General features: G+C 35.4%; 1 protein-coding gene across 2 annotated transcripts in view; it reads left to right on the top strand.

Moving 5' to 3' along the window:
* The first annotated feature begins 1,995 nt into the window (after positions 1-1,995).
* LOC135153884 (DNA ligase 4-like) overlaps positions 1,996-23,739 on the top strand; it is a 41,071-nt gene continuing 19,327 nt past the window's right edge. Inside the window, exons 1-14 of one of the 2 annotated variants that reach the window (XM_064098491.1) lie at positions 1,996-2,130; positions 5,029-5,262; positions 5,868-5,945; positions 6,376-6,474; positions 7,561-7,625; positions 8,778-8,928; positions 9,500-9,592; positions 13,217-13,321; positions 13,938-14,044; positions 20,634-20,714; positions 21,079-21,144; positions 21,623-21,669; positions 22,490-22,586; positions 23,453-23,512. In XM_064098491.1, coding sequence (XP_063954561.1) covers positions 5,035-5,262; positions 5,868-5,945; positions 6,376-6,474; positions 7,561-7,625; positions 8,778-8,928; positions 9,500-9,592; positions 13,217-13,321; positions 13,938-14,044; positions 20,634-20,714; positions 21,079-21,144; positions 21,623-21,669; positions 22,490-22,586; positions 23,453-23,512 — 1,277 coding nt within the window. In that variant the 5' untranslated portion in view covers positions 1,996-2,130; positions 5,029-5,034. The remainder of the gene's footprint in view (positions 2,131-5,028; positions 5,263-5,867; positions 5,946-6,375; positions 6,475-7,560; positions 7,626-8,777; positions 8,929-9,499; positions 9,593-13,216; positions 13,322-13,937; positions 14,045-20,633; positions 20,715-21,078; positions 21,145-21,622; positions 21,670-22,489; positions 22,587-23,452; positions 23,513-23,739) is intronic. The other variant, XM_064098499.1, reaches the window with a different exon arrangement.

Below are 23,739 nucleotides of genomic sequence, written 5' to 3'. Positions count from 1 at the left end.
GGGCTGATTCAGCCCCCCCCCCCTATGATCTCGGCCGTCGACCGCGCGATCGCGATGAAAATTGGCACGTGCATTACCCATGGCATAATCTCCAAGACTGTAGGATCAAATTTTCCGAAAAATCTCATAATTCATTAATTATGCTAATTTATGCGTAAAATCAAAGATTTGCTCTAATTAACTAAATAAGGCCTCTAAACTGCCAATTTTTGATTCACAGACTCTTTGAAGGATTCTGATCAAATTTTCTTTTTAAAAAATTCAATATCTCAATTCTTTTCTTATGTATTTTATTGTTTTTAAAATTTCTTATGTATTTCTTTGTTTTTCGACTTTTTGTTTTTTATTGTTTTTTCAATGGAAATCGTCCGCTACTTTATTTTGACCATAAACAAGATGAAATTAATTGAGTTTGATTAGTAAAATTGAAAATAATGATACATTTATGAATTTTAGCTAAAAACACAATTTCCATTGGATTTGTACACAAATTCACGTTTTTGAGCAATTTCGGGTCGCCATGCACTTACAAAATGTTGCGTAATTTCGGAACCACGTACCCGGGTGTCGCAAATTTGGTCTCAAAAGTTGCGCAAGACTTGAAAGAAAAAAGTAATGGAACTGCGCGGCGCCAGCTTTTCGCGTTACAGATTTATCGCGAAAAATGTCGAGGGGGGGGCTGAATCAGCCCCCTCCCCCCAGTCTTTTTAGGGTTAAGACAATAATTTATACCCAGTCGCAGTAGCTGCTCACAGACATTCTATGTTAGAAAATCTTTAAGCAGCTACACTTGAAAAATAACACGAGTATTTTAAGAAATTACTTGAAAATCTGTAGCATACATGCCTGATAAGATCACAGTGTGATATACAGTTAAAACCTAATTTTTCTGACCCCTTGGAATATTACCCCCCCCCACTCTTTCTGAAAAAAAAGTTTATTAGGAATGATGATACCATGGAGCATTATCTCCATATTGTTGTTGAGTGTGGTGTGACAATGCTCAGCACCGAACAATACGTGGACAGGGCCCTGATAAGGCCTGATTTATATGGCATTTTTGACGTAGTATACTGTCTAAGCATAGAGCTATTAATAGCTCCATGGTCTAAGCGACTAAATTACCCCCGTCATATCACTGAATCCAAAGTTCGAGAACTATAAACTTTGAATGTTTTATATAGAGGGCGTAGGCCCATTCTTGGCATATTTATTATTACGAGATTCTTGACCTCGGCCCTGTGAATAATAGTTTTGAAATCATATATTGTTACTTTTTTATTATCATATATCATTATAGGCCAACATTACGTCTTTAACAGTAAATTCTTGCTCATTCGCTACGCTCCCTCGCACACAAATCCATTCCTTCTCTGCAAAGTCTTGTATAATACAAGACTTTGCAGAGAAGGAATGAAGTTACATTTAATGTATACATCATCCCATGTGGTGTGGCAATGTTTAAGGGGAAGTTCATCCTGATAAAAAGTTTTAAAAATATATTTTGTAAATCATTATAGGAGGAAAAATATATTTGTGAAAGTTTGAGGAAAATCCATCAAATCCATCAATAAGTCATTAGAATTTTAATTCTTAATTTGTGACGTCATATGCGAGCAACTTCCCACGTAGGCCTATCGTGAATTAAATAAAAAATCAACGAAATGTCATTTTCTATTTAAAAAAATTAATAATAAAAGAAAGAAAATTGGTTTTTATGGTAGCTTCAGTTTATCAACTGACAAATTATTTTATACCCGCTATTATATACTGGTATACAGTATACTAGGTTTGATTGAAGAGTGCGGGAGTATCAATGTCAGACTGGGGGAAGAATCGATAAAAGAAAGATTAGTAAAAAAATTGTATCAAGGTCACATTTCATTGGTCAATGGTCGTTTTCTCACTCCATCTTATTTCTTTATTTTTTGTATTCCTTGACAAAGACAGCAAGTGATCATCGATGAAGTGAAATTCGTTGAGATGAGTGATCGTGCTTTAGCGCCAGCTAGCGTTCGAAAATATATTTTACAAACATGTCAGCGCCCATGTCTAATTTTCTACATAGTCGTACTAGATTTCACTCCGATTTTATGATTGACCTTTACAGTCAATAAGATTTGATACAAGGTAAGCTGGTAAGAAAGTTATTTGGCTCGACAATTAGTCAATACTAGACTGATAAGGTACATGATATATTATTAATATAACAAACGTCGTTCGTAGATAGACCCACGTCCACTCACTCTCAGTCTCACAGTCACAGACTCACACTAAGTAACAAATAACAATATAACAACAGACAGGTACGGTACCGGCACTCACACATATTGCGAGGTTAGTAGGATGGGGGATCGGGTGTCCGGACACTTTATATTTTTGAAGCCTTCTTTTTTGTCATTGGATTACACTACAAATACGAAATCAATAGTTGTAATCATCTTCTATTTTGTTCTCTATAATATTTCCTGACATTTTGTACTAAAAATTGACAAAACAAATTAAAAGTTAAAACTTTCCTTGTAAATTTTTCCAAATGACTTTCTAAAATTGATCGTCTGGACACACAACCTGTCCGGACACACAACAACTGGGTATATTACCATGAACCGCGTTTGGCAGTGGATTTCTAACTAGTGGGTCGCGAGTGCGGGGATCTCACTTCTGGTGTCCACAACACACGACTTCTAAGTTCTAGGCCTATGGCTTGATTTTTCTGTGCGCTGAGCTGCGGCATGTAATGAACCCTTGGGTGCGGTACCGGTACCTCGTCCTCGGGCGAAGTTCGTGCAGCCAGGCCAGGCTCCACTACGCTCCATCCACCCGAAGGTGGAGCGTAGACCGTAGTGTAGCGGTAGTGGAGTGGAACCTGCACGAACTTCGCCCGGGCGAGGTACATGTAACTAACAGCAGGGAGCCCAGGACTTGTCCGTGTTATTATTAGCCTAGCAGGGCAGAGCCAGGGCCCAGGCCCGGCCCCGGGTACTCTCCAAAATGGGGTAGAATGGGATCGCAATAGCAAAATGTGATAAGCAGATTCCTCATGAAAAATTACCCCTTTTCACTGTCTACTTAGACTAGTCTTAAAAAATTCACTGTCTACTTTAATTTGAGTTTTGTTTTGTTTTGATTAGGATTTTTTTTGTTATCCACACACAAAACGAATGGGCTTCTGTTCTGACCTCAATTATGACAATGTCAATGAGACAAAATTTTTGGGTGGAAAAAATTATTCTTTTGACTTTTGTTGGTGTCGTTTCTTTTATTCTTTTGCAAAGCAAGTCTCCAAATCCAATATGGGAGATTGTAGTCTCCCATATTGGAGAGTTTCTCCCATATTGGCCGTGCGCCTCTACTGATGATAGATCATTAGTATACTACTAAAAGTACTAGTAGTAGTAGTAGTACTAGTAGTGCTAACCTCGCAATGCATGTGAGTGGATAGATCTAGATCTTCATCCATCATTATATAATCGAGGTAGGCCTAACTCCTAAGTGCATAATTTATTTTTTTCACTTTTATTTGGAGTGCAATTGCGACCCCATTCAACCCCATGTTGGAGAGTTCCCATGTCTGCCTAATATATTACACTTCATGATATTTATCGGCCAATGCAAGTATTTTACAATGCATGATATACGTCGGTCAACGCAAGTATTTTTTTAAATCTAAGTTGGCACTGCTCATGATATTGTCGCCCTCTTTACGCGTCTAGTATCTTTGGCTACGATAACAAAGACGGCAAGATGGTGACAATAACAGACTGTAAGTAAACGCCTCTCTACTTATAATATTTTCTATAATTTGTGTTACATTTTATTCCATGATATGTCTTTTTAGTTTGGGCTCAAAACCTTTGGCTTAAACTAAGAGAAAACTAGTACTTTGGAGCAACATTGTTGTCTCCAAAATACTTGGTGCGCATGGAGCAATGGCATGCCGTCCCAGGTTTCGTGGAGAGTAAGCCTACCTATAGTAAACTGATTTGTACTCTCCAGGAGCCTCCAGAGTACAGGCTACACACAACCTGTCCAGACACACAACAACTGGGTATACTACCCTTGTACACCGAACCGCGTTTGGCCCTGGATTTCTATGTAGTCGGCAAACATTGCTTCATTACATAAGTAATATTTGCTGAAACTCCTCGCTACTCACTGGGGCTCTTTCCGGTGAGTAGCGGCTAGCCAAATGGATATATACCGCACTCGGTCCTGCGGACCTCGGTGCGGTATATCCATTGGCTCTTCTCGCACATTATTTTGCCCTGCATGTACGCGCTTACGTGCATTATTTGTATACTAACCTCGCACTAGTGTGAGACAAATGCTTGATGTTTTTACACTGTCAGTTTCCATTACAACTGTTCATCAAATAACTTGGTTCTTAAGTAAATTGAAGCCTTTTAATTACTTTTTCTAAATTGAAGATAGAGGTCTAGAGATTGAAAAATGACAATTTTCTTGAATTTTTATTTTTCACCAATAGAGGGCCTGCACAAAAATATGCCAAAAGTTGAATATTTTTAGTGCTCCGAGCTCCGGTGAATACAAAAATCATCCCCACGTTACTTATGAAAAATAGATTGCAAACGTATAAAAAAATTAGTATTTTTTGTTACAAAGTGGCATTTTAATGAATTCTTAAAATGTGTGTTGTACACTGCATAGATCTACATTTAGATTCCACACAGGCAGGGTGGTAGCAGTGAACAAGTGGCCTAACGTTAGTCATGACATGTTATTGTTAGTAATTTTCTTTAACATTAGGAAAAGATGAAATTTTTGAAATATTGGCAAGCATCATCATGCTATAAAGAAATCGCCATTTTGCAAGCAGAGGTCTCAAACATAGCAATTTAGTAATATGTGATACCAACCGACTTATTCGCGTTTTAACCTCAATCTGATACAATTATCCTAACTTTATCTGCTTGATTTCTTTACTACAAGCTTTGCAAAAAGGTTGTGCACAAATTAAGGTCACAATATGTATTTGTAGATCATGTTACTAATCTCTATGTGTAGGTACCAATGGCCAGTACTGACCAGAAAGATGATGCAAGCACCTCAGCAGCAGGAGCTACCGCAGTGACCACTGGACCATCTGTTGCCAGCCAGATCCCTTTTGGAGAGATCTGTGGATTCCTTGAGAAAGTCCAGAAGAAGAAGGGGAGCGATGTGAAAAAGAATCTCTTCAAGGATTTCTTGGGAAAATGGAGGGCTTTCCACAAGCAGCTGCATGCTAAGAACCCAAACACAGTTAGTGCCATTGTTCTGCTCTACCAGTTATCAATAAATGAACAGTGATACCCCCCTTAAAATACGATGAAGTTGTTAATAAATAAATTTAAAATTAATCAATTTTTGATTAAATGAATAAACAAACCGATAAATGAATGAATAAATAAAAAAGTTAATAAATGAATGAATGAATGAACGAACGAACGAATGAATGAGAATGAATGAATGAATGAAATCTGTATACTTTGTTAATATTTAGAAGTTAAAATAAAAAACTCTTTTAAAAGTTTTATCTTGTTTGAGAGATTAGCTGTGTTTCCAGGGGAGCCTTTCATTCACATTTTTGTCTGACAAGTTCTCAGATCTGACAACTTTCCATGTATTTGATTGGCTGAGAAGTTATGTTACTATGGTAGCTATCGGACGAAACAGGACTTGTCAGAAAAAATGTCCTACAAGTCCTATCATGAAATGCTCCCCCGTTCATCTTTTCCTTGCATCTACATTAATCTTGTGTCTGATGTCTTTTAACACATCTTCTCTTTTCTCTTAAGACAGATTTTTTGTACTGGAAATGAAAATCCCTTGATGTAAGAATGAATGTTTTTTTTTTTTTTCAACAGACAGATAATTTCTATCCAGCTATGAGACTGCTGCTGCCCCAACTTGAGAGAGAGAGAATGGCTTATGGAATCAAAGAGGTAATAGTAGCACGTGATCTATGTCATTAAGAAATTTAAGAAAATATTCTAGATATAAAAACAAAATAAGATTGCTATATCATAAGGTTTTATGGAATTGTGTGTTTTATGTGAATAACATAATTGCATACTATGCACGGGAGGGGGTATATATGAGGTGAGTTGATTTATACTTAATCTTAGGTCATTAAATTGAGAATTACTCTCATTCTATTTCATATACAGATATTTTTTTTTATAGAAGTGAATGTATTGTCTTCCAGTTTCAGTTCTAAGACTTTTTTGCCCATTGAGTCCTATGTCCGAGACATTCTGGACTGAGTCTATCTATGGAAATGCGTATTCTAGTGAAATTAAATCATATTCAGCAGATTAATACATTGACACTAACACGTAACAGGATTTCTATTCGTTTTCTTCAATTTTGTAGCACACCCTAGCTAAACTCTACATCGACATCCTTGGTTTAGCCAAGGAAAGCACTGATGCTCGGAAGCTTCTGAATTACAGAGCTCCAACAGCAAAACAGGTAAATACCTTTCATGGCTTAGTGTGTTATTGCTAAATGAGTTCAAGTATGGTGTTAGTGTACAATATTTGCTGCTATTATTTAGATGTAGGGTTTTAGAGGCGCAGATATTTTTGGACGTCTTGCTAGGTTGTTTCAGAGAGACAAAATATTAAAACTAATTATTAACGTGCATACCTATGAAAACCATCCAATATTGAAAATATTGGACGAAATGAATATTTTGCCCCACCCACAAGATTATCATTGGTTAATTAATGATTGTGCGCATGAAGCTATAGTTACGTCACAATGATATTGCATTGTGTATTAGTTACCAGGAGGTGTGGTAAAGGAGCATCAATTTATTGAATTCTAGTGCGCTTGCACTTTACATTGTACGGTAGCGCGTCTTTACTTTATTACAGAGATTTCTTTTTTTTAAATGACAATACTCGGGCGCCATGCTCATGATTTACAGGATTGCCATAAATGATGGTTACTAAAAACATTTTTTTTTTGCTTCATTACTTTGTTTAGCTTTGTGGGGGTTTCTAAATAATAATATTGGATGACCAATTTTCGTGGGATGCGTAGAAATATTGTTCTTCAGCTCGTACAATATTTCTTCGCATCCCACTCAAGGCCATCCAATATCCCCTAAGCACTGAGATTGTGCAAAGTGTGCTTAACCAAATATATTCAGGTCAGAAGGATTGCACTGTTGAACCATAGTGCCATCACATCATCATAAAGTGGACTGGTGCTTCTCATGTAAATATGAACTATGGCATTCATCTGTGTATGTCATAAAGCAGAGTTAGAAATCATTCACATACTGATGGAAACAAAATTGCTTCTCCTTCAGTATATGACATGTGTGTGTCTTGAATTTACCCTTTCTTCAGGGCTGGTTTTTGAGAAATGAAAGTAATTAGCAAGAGCTGTGATGTCTAGCAAGCTGTCTAAATTTCAAACATTGTGTGTCATATTGTGATATTAAAGAATAGATTTTAAACCTGGCCTAAGATTATGTCGGGGAATGCGAGATATGTATGGAGAGAGGGTGGTTTATAAATGATTCCTGTTTTATACTTGTTTGTACAGGAAGCTGGAGACTTTGCCAGTGTGGCTTTCTTTGTTCTGCGTAACAGGTGCCCAGAGAGAGGAAGGTATTAATAAAGATGCAATGAATTTCAAATCCCATAGGGATCTACCTCTTGTGTACCACCATCCCAAATTGAATAACCCCCTTTAATACATGCAGGTCCCCAGGGCAGACCTTCCCTGACACCAACAACCCTAATTGACGACATGAGCCAAGAAAATGCTTAGAGGTGTTGTGAGATCCCCAACTTTAGTGCATTTCTAGAGGAATCTTAAGTGGTTTTGATGGTTTATTTCCAATTCCTCTAATGCCAATACGTCCAATTGCCAACTCATCTACTATCATTTGGTCGACCATCAGTTCGTCCACTATCCACATGGTCTAATTGCCATTTCGTCCAATCACTATTTTGTCTAATAACCAGTTGGTCCAATAGCCATTTAGTCCATGTACCATTCATTTTGGTCTAATTGGACTAAGTGTTAATTGTGCAAAATGAATGAAAATGAAATGGATATTAGACCAATTGGTTATGAGACGAAATGGTAATAGATGAAATGGTGTTTAGATGAAATGATGATTGGACCAAATGGTTATTGGACCAAATGGTTGGTGAACCACATGGTTGGTAGACGAAATGTTGATTGACGGAATGGCATTATACTAAATGAAAGTAGACCATTTGGTGAGTGGACGAGTTGGCAATTTACCATTTTGATATAGTTTTGTTTTTGTCTTGGTACAATATTGAGTGCATTATAGATGAATTTGATTCAGTTATTCAGATTTCAATCAATTCCATGAATGTCATAGTAACGAACTCACAGTTAGCGTCATAAAACTATCCCTGAAAACCACTTATCCAGAGAATGGAATAATGTAACAAACCTCTAGCTTTACATGTATAGGCCTATATCTAAACTTGAATATCAGCCCATTAGCAGGAGATGTGAAATAATTTTACATGATAATTCTCTTCCTTTGTCAACCGTGTTGGTATACATTTCTCCATAAATTATAAATAGTTAGAATTTTAACCATTGTCAGGAGATGTTCTAGCCTGTTTTATTGATGGAAATTTTTAAGATGTCTCCAGGGTCTTGATTTTCGTTGCATTTACCCCGTTCCTTATCAGAAAAACATTGTATTTAGCTATCAGTTCTTTTGTGTGATATTTTTTTTTCTTTCTTTCAATATATATTATTTTTTCTTGCAGTTTAACCATCAAGGATGTGAATGATAATCTCGACTCAATCGCCCTGAACAATGCTACCAAGAAGAAAGACTTGGTCAAGCAAAGTTTGTTGACCTTACTGAGGAAAACGAGTGCAATCGAACAGAAGTGGCTCATACGCATGATCATGAAGGTACAAACACACATACGTTTCTTTCAGATAACATGAGGGGATGATGGTTGAGAAATGGAAGTGAGTTTGGTGGTGGTGGTGTTGGTGCTGGTGGTGGTGATGGCATTGTTGATATTGGTAGTGATGAAGATGATGTTGATGACAATGGTTGTGATGATGTTGGCAGTGTTGGTTGTTGTGATGATGGTGTTGTTGTTGATGGTTGCAGTGTTGGTGGTTATATATTGTGGTGGCAATGTTGATGATAGTTGTGACAATTTTACCCATATCTACACACATACCATCTAAAGGTAAAGGTGAAAAATAGACAATGAGAATTGATTATGAAAGTTTGAAAGAATTTAAACCAGGGATAAGATAAAAAATTATAGCTTTTTATAAAATGATATCACAGAGGCTTTGTAAAAAATCAACTTGGTGTGGACATAGTGACAAGTGGTAATGAAACTCTCCCATAGAGACTATTATATGGTTTTATGCATTTCAAATGACATTACAAATAGATTGTCAATTCAGTACAATGGAATAATTAACTATAATAACAAGATGATGTTCTGTGATTTTTTTGCAGGAAATGAAAGTTGGTCTTAGTCAGCAGTCTATTCTTGGTACCTTTCATCCGGATGCTGAAGACTTCTTCAATGTGACAAACAGTCTCGCAAAGGTAGATATATCATTAGTGTATAGATTGTTTGTCCTCAGCAAATCTTGATTAGATTATCTTGAAAACAGTTTGCTTTGCCGTTGAGATTTAAACCTGCATGAGGGAATTATAGTAGTTTGAATTTCATATTGATGCTTTATAGAACATTTTAAGATATTAAAACAAATACTGTACATGTAGACCCCTGATGGTATTAATGGTGTACCTCAGTAATAGTCTTTCTTTCACAGTTTCTTTTGCAATTCTCACCCACATTACAAGTATGCAGCTTACAATTGGTAAAGGCAATGGGGTGTATGACAAATCAACACCCAGTCATCAATGTTATCATTTTATTTGGCATTTCAAATACAGACAGAATACAAAGTATAAACAAGTCAATGAGAAGAATCATGTTCCATGATAAAGAAAATAGGACCTGGATGAGAGTTGGAGAGGCTGCTGTGGTATGGAAAACGTTAGCTCAATAACCAAGTAACCCGCATGTCTTCCTCTCCAAAGTCTTATACTCTTTTAACACTTCTAGCTCTGCAAAAATCAGTTTTAGTGCACTGCACATTCATGCAATATGATTTTGCAAGTCTTGTGATGTGAATTCAATTAATTACAGCACAATGATATGATATATGTACTTTTTAATTTATAACTCTACAATGATTCCTCCACTAATGTCACCAATAATTTAATGGTTATGTACATTATAATTAGTTACTAGTTCAATTATTTTCTTGCTGACACCTCACTTTCTTGTCTCCTTATTATGGAGTTGACAGTCTTCATTCAAGACTTTTATGTTGGTGGAGTCTGCCCTCTAAATGTTTTGGCATTATAGATGCATACTGTCAATCATCCTATTCATTATCATAATGCATTTCCTATTATAATAACAATTAATAACCCAGGCTTAGCTCAACTACATGTATATTGTAGATACAAGAGGGCAATTCCATAAAAGTATCAACCTTTTTGTACATCCGACCCATCATTTTTGTCAAGTCTTACTTCACTTCATAAACTGACCAAGTCATGGTTCTTTGAGAACATAACAGACTGTCAAAAGAATTAGAAATCAGAGAAAGAAAATTTAATGAAGGTCCCATATATAGGGGTCGGATGTACATATTTTATGGAATTGCCCAAGAGCATTCAGGATAGTGCTGCAAGTCAGGCGCCATGTTCGGGTTCGGTTCGGTTCGGCAAGGTTCGGCAGAAATTTGCCGAACATTGGTTCGGTTCGGGGTTCGGTAATGATAGACTGATAAAGCTATAGTTCATTCAGGTATACGTAGCGTACCGGTAGACAATTTGTACTTGATTGACTGCATGTGCTCGCGCGTACCTCTGTCACATCAAACCATTTTATCTCTATCTTGTTGACATGAAACTATGAAAGTTATAGCGCTCAACGAATCAACTGTTATCTCGAATTTGATTATCTGATGACAGATTTATTGGGTAACTCACAGTTCTAAAATTGCGACTCTTCCTAGTCGTCCATACCTGGACCACACTTTGGATACTTGCCAAATTAACTACGCTCGCGATCGCACTCGTACCGTACCCGTACCAGCTAGGCCAGCGCATGCAGTCCCCTTGTAGCGGGACTCTGAGCTCATGAATATTTATATACTATACAGTCTAGTCCGGCCAAACGTGATTGGCAATTGCATCACATACGAGGCGGCCAGCGCCAGTGCAGTGCACTGAACTGTAGGCATAGTAGGGCCAGGGGCGTGTCGAAGAAAGCGTGCTTATGTAATGCGCCTTTCGCTAATTGGCTCGATGGGTGAACTAAACCACCAATCGCATGTCGCTGATTGTCGCATCGGTACATACAGCCACGTGCTTTGTCTGCTCGCGAAACTCAGCTCACTGATTGAAGAGCAATTCCCGAGATTTCTATGATTTCATTGGTCAGATTTCATTCGACCATGAACATACAGACCAAGTGGGATGCAAAGTTTTACGACTGTAATGGGACAGGGGGAGTAGAGTGATCATCGAATTGTTTATGGTTAATTTGAGAAGTTGATAAGAAAGGGGAAAAAAGTAAAGATTGGGGGTCATTTTCCCCCAAGAGATGAATGTTTCCGCATGGCTTTATCTTCATTCAACTTGTCAACGAGGGGAAGTGGATCTTGCTATATGCTATACCGTAATCATTCATGAGTGTTTGATTTTTATTTTCATCTGATTGTTAATAATAAAAAAGATAACTTCACCTCATCTCATTTCTATATTATTTGTTTTGCGTCTCTCCTTTTCATCTGTAACAGTCACTCACTTTATTTCCCACTTTCACTGGATCTCTCGTTTTCAAAACTCTTTACTTCTCTCTAAAATCATGAAAACTAGACAGTACTGTAGCGAGCCGACACCTCAATAATAATGTCAATCATCTCAATCAGATCTTTATTCTCCGCCGCAACAATACACGAGTTACGATCTTAATCACATCGTATCGTAATTCGTAATATTAATGGTACTTCATCTTTCACTTTCGGTTTATTGAGCTCGTTCATTCAAAATACTTTGAAGATTTTCAAACAAGAATCTTGTTCGCCACCTAAATACAACAATATTTTAGATAATTAGATTTAACCAATGAACACTCATGCAGTTTTGGTTTTCCTTACCATGCTTCGGCGATTCGGCCACAGAGCGAGAGATGATGAAAGCCAGTAAAATGATTATAGCGCAAGCTCGCGCAACATCATTCATCGGATCTCATTTCTTAATCAGGGCCGTAAAAACCACAATGTCAACATGAAAATGAAAACAAAATCTAGTAACCGCAAAATAAGCGCGTACTTCCAACATACAATTGCAAAGAAGATTAAATAGAGAATGCGCAAATATAATGATTAGAAAGGGTGTAAACTTATAAATTTGTTAGCTGAAAGCCGTTTTTTTTTTTTTTTTGCCGAACTTCCGAACCAAGTCTTAGTGTTCGGTTCGGTTCTGTTCGGTTCGGAAGTGCCATGTTCGGCGAACTACCGTTCGGTTCGGCGGTTCGGCTACAGCACTAATTCAGGATAATTCATTATTTTGAGTACTCATTCAATTATTTTGCTTAAAATATGACGCATTTTATGAATTTCATTATGCCACATGAGGTTTGTCCCTCATTGGGAACCAAACTTGGGTCTCGGGATCTACAACACAGAGACACATGCACAAGATATTACATACATGTATTGACATATGGGAAGTACTCTTAGACTTATTATAATAATGCAATTTGTAGAACACTTGTTACCCCTCTGCAGAGTGTTCAAGATGCTATTAATTGTAATTAATGACTTGGCTTTAGCCTGGCCGCCTTCTTAGTGCACAAGTATTTAAAGGAATGAAATCCATATACTAGTACATGTATTACCAGGTACCCAGGTTCACCTGGGTTGAGTGCAGCACAGTGTGGATGAATCTCTTGCTGAAAGACACTACAGCTTTGGCTTGGATTCAAATCCATGACCTTTCGTTGAAAGAAGTAAGAATTGCAAGTCTAGGCCTCTCATCTACAAGAAAGTCTTGGGATTTTTATTTGAAATTTAACATGATAAATCTTGTTCTACTTTTCTGATTATCTTCGAACCTTGTATTTTGTTATTGCTGTTGACGCAGGTTTGCAGTGACCTGTCTGACCCAAGTGTGAGATTGAATGAGATTGCTATCAGTGTGTTCAGCCCTTTCAGCCCTATGCTAGGTGAAAGGGCAAAAATAACTCAGGTGAGTACCATGGAATGTTGACTCTATTCTCAAGAAACCAGTTTCTTCAGAATAAAACATAATGGTCCTGGGGGTTGCTTCATTAAGCTGCTTGTGAAGTTATGCGCAACGTTGCGTTTAATTTGATTATAGCAAGCTGAATTTGGGTCTGATTTATATCAAGCTTGAGTTGAGATGCTGATCAACATTTTTTACGTTTAAGTCACATTCAAAGCGCAATGATTTTTTTTGCAATAGTATAATTGAAACAATTTGATGATACCCTCAACATTGGTTGTTAGTATAAAATACTTTATGCTCATATTTATATAGGTCTATTGCATATCCCAGTTGATCGTAAAGTCGTAATGTGTTTTCACAAAGAGATTTTGATACCACTCACATTGATTGGATATGCGATCATTGAAATGTATTCTCTTCTTATTTTTCTATTTAATGAGAATACATATTCTTCTGCATTATTGTTTTGGGAACAATGAAAATTTTTGTATTCATTTTGACAGAGTACATAAATTGCATGTTGTAATTATTTTTTTGATGATGTTGGAGGGTTAGAAGCAATATGATGGCTGTTTGTATTAAAGTCACTTCTTTAAATTTTTTGTTTGATGTGAAGGTTGAACGTATAATGGAACACAAGAGCTTTCTGATTGAAATCAAACTAGATGGTGAGAGAATGCAGCTTCACAAAGAGGGAGACAAATACATGTATTTCTCAAGAAGGTTAGTATCTTGAAAGAAAAATTGGGTAATTCCTAAAAATGATCAAAACTTGAGAAACTTTTCATATGATGTAGAAAACAGACAAATGATTTCGCAAATGTCCTGCATATTGGTGGTCTGACATTCATGCATTATGGCTACACTCAAATAGGTTTGAAAGTCTTCACCAGAGTTTTCGAATCATGAGCAATTAGGGACAAGTATCGCAAATCTGGATGAAAAGCAAAATGACAAGGTATTGAGCAATTGTTTAAAATGATCAATGCTGTTTATGAACAAGTTGTGTGACTGAGAAGATTGTAAATGTAGCATTCTGTCAGTAGCAAATGTATAATAAGATATTAGCAAGTAAAGAAGAAAAATAATGATCATTCATGAAGCATCTTTCCAAGCTACATAATATATACAAGTAATTAAGCTTAATCTTGGCTCAGCTCCAATCCTTTTTCTGATAGTGATTTGAAAAAGGAGTCATTTCAATTATATAAAAAATACACTTATTTCCTCTTTACTTCTGACCCCTGTATTTTTCACATGATAACTAACTTCCAAAAAATGGAAAAGTCCCACTGGGACTTGTTGGTTGTTTTATGGTGGCTCATTTACCTCATTTATGATCCATGAATTAGTATCTTCAATCAGAGAACCTCTATCCATCTGGTAGTACTACCAATATGTATAGGCCTATACTAGGGATTTTAACAACGTTTTCAATAAGATGGATTTTTTTTTAGTGCAAAACAAGTTCTAATAGAATTTTTTTTTTTTTTTTTATTATGTTTTTATTGTTTTCATAAATAATCAATTACAGAAAATCACAATATTTACATAATTAGACATGATCGTAAACAAACAAACAAAAATAAAACAACAAAATTGATAAAGAAAAAAGAAAGAAAAAAAAAGGGACAAGTAACATCATCCAGAACAAACTAAAACAATTAGAGTCTGAACACATACTTACAATTATCAGGTAATGAGCCGTGGCAAAATATTAACCTGTACTTACTGGGTATAAAAAAATGCAACGTGTTTTACAAGTGAACTTCTTCAAAGCTCAAATCTCCATTTTTTTAAATGTAAAGCGAGCTTGTTTCTTTTTTTGGCCATATAGTATTCAGTTTCCCTTTGAGATTTGATGAAATTCTTAAAAAATTCAACGTTTGGAGTATCACCTCTAAATTTACAAATATATATGTAATATTTCACAATCAATAAAATGTAAGTTAAAAACTTATCAGTTATTATACCAAACAGTTTTTCAAAATTCGTAAGATTAATAACATTGCTTTTACGTTCTAACGAATTTGTAACATATTTCCAAAGTGGAGTCACTTTTTCACATTCACAAAATAAGTGTACAATCGTTTCTTCTTCCTTTTCACAAAATACACAGTTGGGAGATTCCTTTCTATTGATTTTGAATAAAAAATTATTCAATGATATTGTTTTATGAAATATTTTTAATAAAAAGAACGCAATCTAGTGTCAATAGTACAAGTGAAATTGACATTATGAACCTTCTCCCAAATGGTTTCTTCAGGAACAGTAATTTGACTATTCCAATAATCATACCTCTTCTCAGGGATCTGAGGTACATTCATTATCTTATAAGCATACTTAGGTACTTTTTTAATAACAAGTCACGAGGAAACTAAGGAATCATGAATGTTTACACTATATAAAAAAGGAACGTCTAACCAGTCCTCTGGAATGTGTTTGATCAAAAAGTTATATTTTCTTCGATCTGATCTCGGAATGTCAAAGTCTAAAATCAATTCTTCAAACAATTTATGGTTTGGTAAGGGTGGGTTCAATAGATCTGAAATGCTTGAGATGTTCTTGTTATCCCATGATTCATAATAAAAATACCTTTTGGATTTAGAGCGAATGAGTCTATTAAACCACAAAATCTGACAAGTACCAATTTCAGAGAATTTAGCGTGATATGATTCTAGAGTAGCATATTCACGAGAGACATACCAAGTTCGCAATGAATCAGCTATTTGAGAGTTTTCCAGAGATTTTAAAATTGATTCTGGGGCAAATGCTTTCCATAAAATTTTGTTATCCTTATGAAATTTTTCCAAAGCCAGCACTTCAATGGACTTCCATGCTGAAACATATTTATCATTAAGTAAAAGTTTCACCCAAGACATTTTCTGAGCAAGAGAAAAAACCCAAGGATCAATCATTTTTAGGCCACATTGAATATAATCACTATACATATATTTTCTTTTGACTCTATCTTTTCCACCATTCCAAATAAACTTGAAAAAAGACTATTTAATTCATTAAAATATTTTTGGGGTGTTTTTATACTTAACACAGAGAACAGATAAATTAGTTGAGGCAAGACGAAAGACTTGATCACACAAATTTTACCAATAAGAGATAGATTTCTCATCCGCCAACAATTTATGGTCTGTGTCATTTGCTTAAGTTTTTCTTTATAATTAAGATCAAATATCAAACTCAAATCCAATGAAAAATTTATCCCTAAAGACTTAAATGTAGAGTTTCTCCAAGTAATTCCTTGATTACTCATGGGGAAGTCTTGGCACCCTTTCTTTGACCCAATCCAAATTGCTTCAGTCTTAGATAAATTCAACTTGCATCCAGAATATTTCCCAAATTGGTACAAAACATCAAACAATGAATCAAATGACTTTCTGGACCCATCTATAAAACAAACAGAATCATCTGCAAATAAAGAAATTTTAACTTCATGGTCTTGTATCTTCATTCCATTCAAATTATCGTTTTGTCTTATTGATAATGCCAAAATCTCAATAACAAACAAAAATAAATATGGAGAAATAGGGCAGCCTTGAAAAATACCTCGTTGCATCGAAATGCGATTAGTCAAAAAGCCATTATTTAGTACATAAGAAGTACGTTCCTTATAAAGAGTCTTTATCCAAGATAAGAAGTTGTCCTCAAAGTTGAACTGTTTTAAAGTCTGAAAAAGGAAATTATGATTTACACTGTCAAAAGCCTTTTCAATATCAAGTAGTAGTATAGCTCCTGGTATATTATTTGCTTCAGTGTACTCTATGATATCAAATATTAAATTATGAATTATGTTTCTACCTCTTAAAAAAGCAGATTGATCAGTATGAATAAGACAATTAATAAAACGTTTAATACGTTCTGCCAGACATTTTGCCAATATTTTATAATCAACCGTCAAAAGCGTAATAGGCCGGTAGTTTTTAATCAAAAGTTCATCCCTGTTTTTTTTTCGGAAGGAGGGTTATAATACCATTTCTTTGTGATAATGACATCATCCCACTTCGTAGAGAAAAATTAAAAGAATCTAATAGCATATCACATATATCCGGCCAAAACTCTACGTAAAATTCAATAGGAAGACCATCAAAGCCAGGGGCTTTGTTGGTTTTTATAGATTTAATGACATCAACTATCTCTTGTTTTGAAAGTGGTTTTTCTAATAATTCTTTTTCACTATCTGTTAATTTAGGAATATTTATCTTATTAAATAGATCTTGGAAATTATCATCTGAGCTATTCTGATGTTGGGAATTACTATACAAGTTTTCATAAAAGTCATGAATTTCTTTTAATATCTTATCTGGGTCAGAAGACAACTTTCCCTCTCCATCCTTGATTGTACTGATAGTTTTTTTCTGCCAAGATCTATTTTCTAAATTACAAAAATATTTTGAATTCTTTTCTCCTTCTTCTAACCATCTGACCCTGGATCTGATTATCAAACCTTTTGTCTCGAAATCATATAATTTATCCAATTTATCTTCCAGATCAGCTATATTTGCTAAAAGTTGTTTATTCTTGGAGACATTTTCACTTAGTTGAGACTTCATTATCTCAATTTCTTTATTGAGATGATCCTTTTCTTTTTTCCTTTCTTTCTTTTTTCTGGCAAAGTATTCCATACTGCAACCAGTAATTACACATTTAAGGGCATCCCACAGAGTGTTTGGATTACATTCAGAATCCTTATGATTTTTTTAAATTCAGAGATCTTCTCCTTAATCAAATTTATATATTCTGCATCATGATGTAAATAGTAACAATTAAGCTTCCAATATCCTTTACCTCTTTTGGGACTATTATCGTTGAAATGTATAGATACTATGGAATGGTCAGATTGGATTCCAGGGGATATTTTCGACTTAACGCAGTTACCTATAAAATCACTAGAAACCAAAATGTAATCCAATCTAGAGAGAACTTGGGGTGACTTTTGATGTCGTGTATATTGTCGCTGTGTTGGATGAAAATGTCTCCAAACATCAATTAAGTTGTATTCTTCCATGAGATCTGAAATCATATTGCTAGCCCTAACATTTGAATGACGGTGTCTTGTACCCTGGTAATCTATATCACTAAGGGTGGCATTGAAGTCTCCGCCCAAGATTAAGAACGAATTTTCAAACTTGTCCATTTCTGCAAATGTCTCTAGAAAAAAATTAGGGTCATCGTTGTTGGGAGCATAAATGCTAACAATAGTCAAATGTATGTCATTCAAAAAACAATTCAGAATTAAAAATCTACCTTGAGGGTCATAGAAGGATGACTTCATTCTCACTGAGATAGAATTTTGTATTAGTATTGCAACACCCCGACTATTGGAAGAGAAGTTAGTAAACCAACAGTGCTCACCCCACTGGGATTTCCAGAATTTCTCGTCATCTTTACCACAATGAGTTTCCTGAAGTAAAATAATATCACAATCAGTGTTACGTAGAAAGTGAAAGATTTTTCTGCGCTTACAAAATCTTGCAAACCCCTACAATTAAAAGTACATAATTTGAGTAACATTAATGTTCACAAAAAACACTGATAAAAGGAGACCCCTTACAAATAGGAACAATTAACCTGGCATATTGGTTTAAAACCATCATTGCATGAGAAGATTTTAACAATCTTAAAACATTGTAAAAAATTTCAATACTGTACTTGTCACAAGAAAAAAATAAAGTAAAAAACAATATCAAAACTTTCATTCTGGCAGAAGATGAAAGAGTGCAAACACAAAGTGCCAAAACTTCAAATCAGAAAACAGTTTTGGCAAGTGTAACGGTTTGAAAGCAAAAAAATATATATAAATGCATGAAAAAAAAACCAAATCTAGCTGGTATACATTGATTAAAGTAATATAGTTAGCCTTGTTTATTAGAAAAAAGGGATCTTCTAAAAAAATTTTTTTTTAATAATCCAACCATATCTCGTAAAATTTCAAGAATTAGAAGGTTACGGTGTCACATGTAAGAACAGAAAAATATGTTAAAACTAGAGTTGGTGATTTAAAAGAAATCTACATGTAACCAGTAAAAAAGTCCTGTGAACTTGACAGTCTTAGATTTACACTCCAGCAGGCTAGACAATTATTAGCCTCCCGTCCTTATCCCTATAGGCCAGTCTTGCCGGGTACATGAAGAAGGGTTTTTTCCCCTCCGCCTTCAACTGAAGTCGTTGCTCCTTCTTCTCTCTCCTTTTGTTCAGTACTTTTTGTGAAAAGTCCTCAGAAACAAAGACTCGACTCCCTTTGTACAGACCTGCCTCTTTGAGTTTGGCGATGCTAGCTTTCCTGACCTTTTCCTTCATCACATACGAGGTGAAGGCAATATGGATAATTCTAGGTTTAGAATCATCGTGACCTTCTCGCCTAACAGTAGGGGTACGGTGGCATCTCTCAATGGTGAAATCAGATTCAGACACCCCAACAAAACCAGACAAGAACTCACGAATGGTTGTCTCACAAACTTCTTTCTTTACCTCAGGGATGCCGTGTAAGATAAGATTGTTCCTCCTAGCCCTATTCTCGAGATCATCTAACTTTGCGTCCAACTCCTCTTTTTCACTCCTGAGCTTTCTCACCTCAGCTACAACTTCATTCAGCTGAACACCACATGCCTCAATTTTCTCCTCATTCATCTGGGCCTTTTGTGCAATAACCTCCAGCCTCTTAATCACAAGGTTGTCGATTTTTTCTTCCAGCTTTGAGAACTTCTGAAGAAAGCAAGTAAACCACTCTGGAGCACATTGGTCGCCTACGGTTCCCCCGGACCCACCGGGTTGAACTTCGCTGTGCGAACCGCTGGACGCACTAGATTTTTTCGGGGGTTCGGATATCCCTTTTTCAGGGGTTGCTAGAGTACGTTTGAAAGGCATAATGTTCACTCTTAATCTATGTATTACAGTTAACAATATTACTCACATGAAAAATACCACCAAAACTTCTCACCAGCAGATTTGATATAATTTTGAAGGGTTTAGCTGGATGACATGTTGTCCGAGCAAGGGTGAGGGCGCACTCTCCTAATAGAAAATTCATCTTTGGAGACTTAAAAAGAGGTCAACTTAGAAATATGTTTGAGAGGAATTTCCAAATAGATATCCAATTAAACATGACCTCAGTTTTTAATGGAAATGAAAATGAAAGTAGTATGCTGTTTTTTTATGTTCTCATACATTTTTTTTCCTTATGATGGGTTTTCATCTATCTTTTTTATTTTTGTTTTCATGATTATTATGAAGTTTCCTATGTACTCTAATTGTTAATTAAATGGTCTCCCATGTCTCCTGTTTTGTTTTTTTATAGATCTCATGATTATTCTGGGTCATTTGGAAAGAGTCCAATGGAAGGAAGCTTGACACCATACATTGCAAACTGTTTTAAGAGGTGAGTCATCTTGATCTTCATGTAGCCGATGATTCTTTTTATCCTGCCACTAAATTTTGTCAGAATGAGTAAAATCTCTCCCTCTATCTGTTGATCTTGTTTTTGAAATCTGGTCTATTCGCTTCACTCTGTGGCTACCCTTTAGTTATTAAACTATTTATTTGTGCTCTCCGCTCAATTATCTTTCTTCAAACACACTAATAATGTCCCAAGAGTACCATCTGACTCACGTTTTAGTCCATATATGTGATATATGATGTATATGGGTTAAAAAGAGTAAATGGGCAGTAAGAATGGGAATATTTAATTCTTTGATAATAGACAAAATTTGAATTGTTCATGACTCTCATATCTCTCTTTACAGTAATGTCCATTCCTGTATATTGGATGGTGAAATGTGTGCATACAATGCTGATACAAAAGCTTTCATGTGAGTATATCAAGTATTTTCAAATTTTGATATGATATAGAAGAAACAAGTTTTTATTGTCATACACAAATATTTATTCAGGCATATGAAAGTGGACTCTCCGTAAACAACATCAGGGAACATTTTGAGATTATAATTTAATAATAAATGCACAAAGTAACTGCGCTATATAAATGGACATATTATTTATTTTATCATTATTTATAAGTCAAAGTCAAATATGTGTGGAGAGCTAGATAATAACTCAAAATACCTGAAAAAAATATGAATGAAATGCTCTGGGTAGGTATTAAACAGTGATATTATGACAAGTTTTTCACTGTGAGAAAAAAAATAGCATAGCCTCCTCATCTACGAAATTTAATGTGAGGTAACTGGAATAAAGATTGATTAAAATGAGATCAATTTGAGTCAGTAATATCACCCACATTCAACTTTCAACTTCTTAACCGAGAATATGTCTCTTTTCTAAATACAGTTCAAAAGGAGAAAACTTTGATATCAAAAGCTTGCGTGATGATGAAGGTAAATATGAATTTGAAATTTAAAGCATTTTTTTATTTAACTCTGTATTACTCATAATAGAGTGTGCTTTTGTGCAGTTCTGACTTGCATCACTTCATCAAAGGTCACTGGTTCAAATCCTAACCCATGATGCATTAATTTCCTTTAGCAAGAAATGTAGCCATATTGTGCTTCACTCAACCCAGGTGAAAAGGGACCTGGCAAGAATTAATTTGTTGAAACAGCAAGTGTTTTTCAGCTGCTCGGCTAAAGCCATGGTAATTATGATGCATTATTGTAGAGCGCTGAGAGGCTTCTGATGGATTATGTGTTAAGCATTCGATAACAGCAAGTATAATCATCATTATCTGAATAAATTCTGCACTAATGGAAGTGTAGTCTGTAGTGATATGCAACTATCAACTATTAACTGAGATCTTAGGTGAGAAAAAAAAATTGCGATATAATTTCATATTTGCAATACAAATGTTTATATTCACAAAACCCCTTTTTTGCACCGTACAAAGGTTCATTATAATTCAGTTGTTATATTAGTTGTTTGAGTTGATTTTAGAGGTGCATGTTGGGTTTGTTTATTTCATACCGTATATCAGTATATTTGCACACTTCTGATATAAATTAAGCAATGGAAAGGGATAGCAGTGGTGGGTCGAGCACTTTGGATCTTGTAAACTTACCAGCTGCAGGTACTATTGTAGGCCTACATTTTTAGAATCAATTACTTCTAACTTCACTTGTGTCTTTTAAACATAATGTTGAATCCATTTTGTTTTAAACAGTGTGTATATTTAGATTTTAATGATTGGATTCCTCATTTTAGATGTTCAGGTATGTTATGCTGTCTTTGATGTTCTCCTTGTAAATGACACCAAACTTGCAAACCGACCTTTGAAGGAAAGGCTCAGCTACCTACCAAAGTAAGTGCTTAGAAAATTAGTATTTGAATTACCATGTTATTAATGCATACTATTCTTAGTGAGAGTTATGTTTATGCAGAGTAGTAGTAATAGTAGTTTGACTATGCTATGGTGTATGCCTCACAAAAGTGCAGTAAATTACCATTATTACTTCACCATTGCACATGTATGTTTTTGGCAAACTTGTTCCAATCAGAGGAGCATTTTATCAACATTTGTTTCCTTGATTCTTAATGGCTGAGAAACACTGTTACTATGGTAACTGTTGGATAAACACACTTTGTCGGACAAAAGGTCTGACTAGTCCTTTCATGAAATGCTCCCCAGGTGTGATAATTTATGTCTTTGGACTGGCTTTTTATACCACTCTCCAAAAAATGTGACTTGGACGTAAACGATCATATGGCTAGATCACAGGTAAACACAATAGCAATGCCCAACATCAAACTATTTCTTCAATCTCATATTTTCAATGATTTTATTACAACCTCTCATGACAGACTTTCAGTCCTAGGCCCCATTGTATAAAAGTTACCATTATGGTATCTATGCCATCCAATGATAACTACCATGGTAACGATGATCAACAGCCAATCAAAATCAAGGATTCCGTGCAAGATACCATTGCATGACAAAGTTACCATAATGGTAACTTATATGCAATGGGGACCTATAGGGATGCCAGTTTTCAGGCAAAAGCCTGAATTCAGGCTCTGGCACTTTATTTTCAGGCCATAGTTTTAGCATTTTTGTGTACAAAATATTGTATTCTAGGTGATTTTCAGGCCCTCTGATCAATTCCAACTGGCATCCCAAAATAATGTCTGGCGTAATGTTTTTTTTTTATTGTATTCATTTCATTGTAGAGTATTCACTGTAGTAGAAGGAAGAATGGTCTTGGTAGAAAGGAGAGATGCAGCTACAAAGTAAGTGTTAATAATGACTTTATTTACTCGCTTATGAATAGATTTAGGGAATCACTTATTTTGTTGGGGAAAGGGTAGGAATGTCATGATCATTTGGGAGAGATTGAAAGGAGTGGTGGTCAGATTGGGGAATATATAGTCTGCAATATATAAACGCATGATTTTATAGGCACAATACACGTAGACTGTTTAATCCCCAAGTTCTTTGTAGTATGAAAAGAGTTGTT

Source organism: Lytechinus pictus, chromosome 1 (genome assembly GCF_037042905.1).
Source record: "Lytechinus pictus isolate F3 Inbred chromosome 1, Lp3.0, whole genome shotgun sequence".
In the NCBI taxonomy this organism is placed as follows: Eukaryota; Metazoa; Echinodermata; class Echinoidea; order Temnopleuroida; family Toxopneustidae; genus Lytechinus; species Lytechinus pictus.
Note: the sequence above shows the minus strand (reverse complement) of the source record. Positions and strands in the feature narration are given on the sequence as shown.